Below are 6,000 nucleotides of genomic sequence, written 5' to 3'. Positions count from 1 at the left end.
GCCCTCTATACGGCTCCTACTTCTGGAAAACGCCATGTAAGTCAGTATCCTTCCAAAGAAATTAGGAGATCTTCTTTTTCACTACATGCTATTTAGTTGAAGATTAGTTAGTAAAACACAAAATCATTTATAAATCCAAGTAGACAGGTACATTCTAGTGTAGTGAGTAGACCTGGGGTATTCATATTCTGGAGTCTGGATCCCAGAGCCTGGGTATTCAGAAAAGATTTTGGGTCCAGCCAATTGCAGAATAGGGTCAGCCGTCAAAGTTCAGACTTGGGTCTCTTTCGAATATGAAAATCTCCAAATCAGAATTTAGTTGCATGTTTAAATCTGAGAGTAATAGCATGCCTCTTTTCAGTTGTAATAGTGAGACAGAAAGGTCTGGACCTTAAGTAGAGCTGGTCAGTAAAACAGTGACCAGATTTTCGAATCACATTCTCTGCTTGGTAATCTATTTTAGCCAGCTTTAAGCTGCCTAAGAATAACAGCCCATCAATTTTAGCTACGATTAAGCCTTAAAAAACAGTCCCACTGCTGCCAGTTAATGAAACAGAATATGCCAACATGAAGGAATTTCATTTACAACACTCTCAGCCAGGTCCAAGCTCACAAGAGGTTGCATGCAAAGAAGAAATAGGTCTTGCTATCGCCTCTCCTTCTGTGTAAAGGATAGAGCAAAAGGAAAAAGTGAATAGTGAGGGCTCCCTAGCAATCACTGTAGTTGGTCATGCTTCAGTTTGACCCTGCAATCAGTGACAAAAAAGCAAGGATGAGGAGAAAGTACAAATACTGCTTAGTTTACAGCATACAGCAATATGCTCCTACATCCGTAGGAGAAGGGAAGGGAAAACGCATCCTCACTGCGTTGGGCGAAAGCCTGTTTCACTTCTGAGTTCTTGTAACAAGCATTGCAGCTAGATCATCCTCAAGCTCACCTGAAGTATTGAACCATGTAGTTTTGGTCATGAAAGAAAGAGAAATCCAGCTACAATATTTTTCATGTCAGCTATTTTCTACTTTAAATATACCTGCCCATTTTATAGATGACTGGAAACGTAATAGTGTTATTATCAAAGCATGAGGCATCCTGGCCTTTAGTCTAAATGTTATCATATTTGCACTGTCCCCACAATGTCTTCATGTCATGATACAAAATTCAGTGCATAGAGATTAAAGAAACATTTTAAGTTAAATATTTTAAGTATCTCCTCTTAATCCCTATCTTTATAAGAGGAATCTTTAAATCTCAAAATCCAGTCTCTGAATTTCAGGTATGTGCTCTTCAAAAGCAGAACAGAAAGGAGTTACAGGTTTCTTCACCTTCCAGCTGCCAAGGAATATTATAGTAGCAGTTGTCTCTTAAATTTGTGATTTCCCTGGTTTTAGGGAAATCTGATGCTGTTTTTTGATGCATGTTTGTCTTATCAGCATCCTCATTTATTTCAAGGAAACAATGTCTAGAGGATATTTTTAAATTTTGCAAGAACCCAGCAAATTGTACCCCTCGCAGTGATTCAGAACACTCTCTGTGCCATAATTGTCATTTTCCACCTGAAGATTCCACTGAAACAGCACCTCCAGACCTGTGCTGCTCCCATTGATGTGGAGTTAGAGCTGAAAGTATGCAAGTTTCTCAAGATACATGTAGAAGAACAAAGAAGGGGTGCACCATGAGTGGAAAAAAGCTCTTGAAGATGAAGAACAAACAGCTCTGAGTTTGTTTCCAGCTGTGCCACATCCTTCTTTTCCCCTCCTCCATCCCAGCTCTGGATGCTTTGAGATTAGATCACCAAAGGACCACCTGCAATGGTCCTCACTGCTATCTCAGATGGCAAGCCCAGCACATCAGAGGGGAGGAGGATTCCCTATTTCCCACACGTGGTTTTCTGAGCTGGCAGGACAGTCACATGGGCAGTGCAGCAGGAAGGAGGCTTGCTCTCCTTTTTCCAGCGTTAGAACTGCTCTATGAGTAGACAGAAGTTTTCGGTAACTAGCAGTGCTGGTCTTGCATTGGCAGCGAGGATGAATGACAGTCACTTCCACTTTTACAAACTCATTGCATACTGTACTAATTTCTGCCTCCCCAAGTCTTACAGATTTCTCATGATGTGATACATGGTTTCCATCTGAACAGCCCACACATCTAATGCCTGGACTACGTTTCTCACAGTTTTCCATCTTCCACCCACAGCTCCACTGACTTCTCAACACAAAGAGGATGAACAGCGAGAAAACAGCAGAGCTCTGGAAACTGAAAGAAACATTTCAAAGCCTCATAAAGATTCTGGAAAAAGAATCAACCTGGGAAGAAGCTTTAAAACCACAGCAGCAGGCCAGGGACTCATTGTTGCAGAAGATTTAAGATGGTTTTATATGAAACTGCGTCCCTCAGGTAGCAAGCTGGCAAGGAAAGAGAACCTAGAGGGGAAAACATAGGGGTTTTTTACAGTATTTAGAAGGAAAGTTTCAGTGAGGATTTACTGAGATGTGCTTCAAATTCTCACCCTGGGCAGCTGGGACTGCTCCAAGGGCCTCCTTGGAGATATTCAAAAGCTGCCTGGGCAACTGGCTCTAGGTGTCCCTGCTTGAGCATGGAGGTTGGACCAGATGATCTCCAGAGGTCCCTTCAACCATCCTGTGATTCTGTGACACACTGAATGCTACAGAGGGGCAGCTCAGACCAGAGGCCCCACACACATGGCTGTTCAGTGGGGGCTTTTCTCCCTGCATGCTCCCTTGGCAGTGTCCCTTGCCTTGTGTGAGCTCCCAGAATGACATGTGTGAAAGCAGCCTTGTGGGATGGGACCATGTCACTTTCTCCAGGACTTCCCTTGGATGTCCGTCCCCCACCTTGGCTTTCCCACTGTGCCCTCAGAAGCAGCTGTATGAGCTCTGCAGGGTTTCTGAGAAATGTATTTGAATTCGTACCCAGGGACTGGGAAATCACTCAGCTGTCGGGCCGCCACAAGCATGACAGCCACAGGCTGTCTGTCGAAGGGCTCCATGTTTGGCTAGTCCCTAATATGAGTGTTGCTCAGGAAACCTGTGAAGGACAGACTCCAAGATTTCAAGGAAAGCAACAAGAAGAAACTACACCATTTCCAGGCCCAAATGCAAGGTGTGCATAAAGAAAGTTTTATTCCATCTGATATAGGTACATGACATAGAAATTCTAAGATTCCTACAGGTTCTTCCAGAAGGTAGCTTCTCACTATATCAGCTACATAAGGAATTGATTTCTAGTCCTAGCTAGCACCCTTAGGGCCTTGGATAGGAGCAATACAGGCAATATGCTCCATCTAACAGCAGTCTCTTTTTTCCTTGGCTTTATGCAAAAAAATTAAATAGAAATCTTAAAAAAAAAATTCTACATCACTGAAATATCTGGTGCCATTACAAAAGCTTTCCAGGTTAATCTGAGGGAGTTGCTTTTTGGAAAAGGAAAGAGAAGCATTGTACTGAGGGAAAATAAGTGGTAAAAGATGGTCTTTGATACTGTAAAAAGAGGTCAGAGCCCTTCTACAAATACAGAAATTTAAACTACAGCAATTCTGACAAAATTAATGATTTTGTCCTATGGGAATTTTTCACACTTGTCATAGTAAAAGGCCAGTTTCTGCCTTCAGGGAGGCCAAAAAGGCCAATGTGACTCATATAATTATAAACATGTTAGATTTTGCACAAGTTCACTTGAGAAAGGGAATGGGTCAGTTCTCGCAGCTTTTTGCCACAGTTATCACCACAAAAGCAAACTGCTTGGTGTTATCGACACCTCACAGATTACAGAAACAGCACACTTTCTGGGTCCATTTTGAGAAAAAGAGGCAAGTCCAGTTAACAGCAAAGAAACTCGAAGGCAAACACACAACGGAGGTTTTGGAAGCAGCTATATTATCCCTGACCAACAGCGACTTTGGCAGGTTGACAGGGACATGATGGCCTCATGAAATATATATGAAACAGAGCAGGTCATAGCTGCCCTCCGAGAGGCAGGAAAACAGGGCAAGACCTCTCCTTGATTGCATTAACGCAGCACACAAGTACTGTATGAAAAAAGGTCTCGAGGCACGCAAAATTTCACTGTTGTACTTTTCTACTGGAAACCTGTGAACACTTTAGTCCACTTAAACAATTTTGACTGCAAGGGGTGCAGCTCTTCCCTCTCTGCCAAATCTCCATGAAGCCTATCTGAACTAGTCCTCGGGCGAAGAGCCTAATCAGGCTCCCCAGGAGGTGAATACAGACAAACTCCGCTGGGCTGAGGGTCTTCTACAGGATCCTGTATGGCAAGTCACCCCTCCACCTCCCAAAGCTTCTCAGACCTTTGCAACTGAATTTTGCTGGAATACTGTAATTATTTTTAAAAAAACATACAAACAAAAAACCTCAAGGTCCAAGGACATACAGAATACCACATAATTTTCTCTGCATTTCAACACAGTGCATGGTTTCATGGCTCAGTGGTGCTTGTGTCCCTCCTCACTGTCTCCTCTATGCAGCCCAAACTTAGCACAGGGGAAACCAGAGAGGGTCTGGCATAAGCAGACACCACCACCAATTTCAAAGCTGCTCTTTGGGTTGCTCTTTGATCCCTGCAGCATGCCTGCACAGCACTGAGATCAGCTGTGCTTTGGGAGCGATCTGCCCACACATCCACAGAGAGCAGATAGATCACCAATATTACTGGGACACTCATATCACCCTTGCTATGCCCCAAGCCAAATCCTATCTTGTTCAGCACAAAGCAGAGAGCAAACTGGGCCAGGGTGCTACATCCCGCTCCTTCCCATGGAGCTCAGCTGCCCTCCCATACCCTGCCCAGGGCCATAGCAGCTGTGGGGCAATGATTGCTTCCCCAGCCAGCACAATCCTGCAACTTCTGGTTGATTGCAGACAGTGCAAAATCTCCAAGGTTGTGGACCCAAATGAAAGGGAATGCCCAGTTAAGCAGAATAAAAAGGAGGTATTTTTATATAACGACCTATGGTCTAGGGGATGCTCATTAGCAGCTTCCTAATCCAACCGAATGGCACTTGTGACCACGGCACTGACCTGAGACCCTCTCCTTCCGGTGAGTGCTGTCGGCAGTATTCCAGGGTGAAGGACTCCGCTGACGCCAAGCCAGCGCACCAACGGACAGTGGCAGTGTCCCAACACACGGTGCAGTCCTCAGCCTTGATGGTGGGGATGGCGGGTGCTGGGTACACAGGGACAGATTAGTCATAGCACAAGGAGGGCGCCAGTGGCTGGCAGGGGATGCTCACGAGAGAAAGGAAGAGTCACCTCCCCAAAACTGCATGAGATGGATAGTTAGTTTTGCCCACCCAGCAATGATCTTTTGCTTGTTTGTGTTTCAGTGGGAGAGGGCTACGCTATGGGGAAAAAATCACCCTGGGAAAGCCACTATGACTATTTGTGCATTTCTACACATCCTTAGAATGCCTGTGTAGATTTTTATGCCTCTCTTTAAGCATATTTTCCTCATTTCTGCCAATCTTCAAGGAGCAGAGCACCAAGGCAGTACTGCCTACAGCTCTCCCTGCATCACCTCAATCTTGTCCTCAGCAGTCCCTGCATGAACTGCATCAGAAACAAATGTGCTGCTGCACTGGGGACGGGCAGATGCTGACTTTCTGCTTAATTATGTCCTGGGGTTTTTTGCAATGCTAAAATGTGGTCCTGTTATTTCTCTTTTTTAGAGCTTTGACTTCAGAACTACAGGTCCAGCTGCAAGAAAGAAAATGGAATGCAAAATAGTGCACTGAATGGAAGTAATCAAAAGCTATTGTGTGAAATTGCACATCCAACATCATAGGCTGAAAATGGATTAGTTGTATTCACTTGCTTTTTCCCTTTCCAAGGAATAGCAATATAAACAAACCTTACAACCTGTTGTTGAAACTCATACAAACAGTCTTAATATCAATCCTTAAAAGAAAGGTCATTAATTAAAAAAAAAAGTAATAGAAAATTATTTTGCTTTTAAAGAGACTGGGT

The 6,000-nt window shown here is 44.0% G+C and overlaps 1 protein-coding gene across 1 annotated transcript in view; it reads right to left on the bottom strand.

Annotated features, from left to right (window-relative positions):
- Positions 1–5,055: 5,055 nt before the first annotated feature.
- CMYA5 (cardiomyopathy associated 5) overlaps positions 5,056–6,000 on the bottom strand; it is a gene marked incomplete at both ends in the record, with an annotated part of 29,353 nt that continues 28,408 nt past the window's right edge. Inside the window, one exon of the mRNA XM_010288226.1 lies at positions 5,056–5,200. Within this exon, the coding sequence (XP_010286528.1) occupies positions 5,056–5,200 (145 nt within the window). The remainder of the gene's footprint in view (positions 5,201–6,000) is intronic.

Source organism: Phaethon lepturus, unplaced genomic scaffold (genome assembly GCF_000687285.1).
Source record: "Phaethon lepturus isolate BGI_N335 unplaced genomic scaffold, ASM68728v1 scaffold21735, whole genome shotgun sequence".
NCBI lineage: Eukaryota > Metazoa > Chordata > Aves > Phaethontiformes > Phaethontidae > Phaethon > Phaethon lepturus.
The sequence above is the reverse complement of the archived record's forward strand: the minus strand, read 5'-3'. Positions and strand labels throughout refer to the sequence as shown.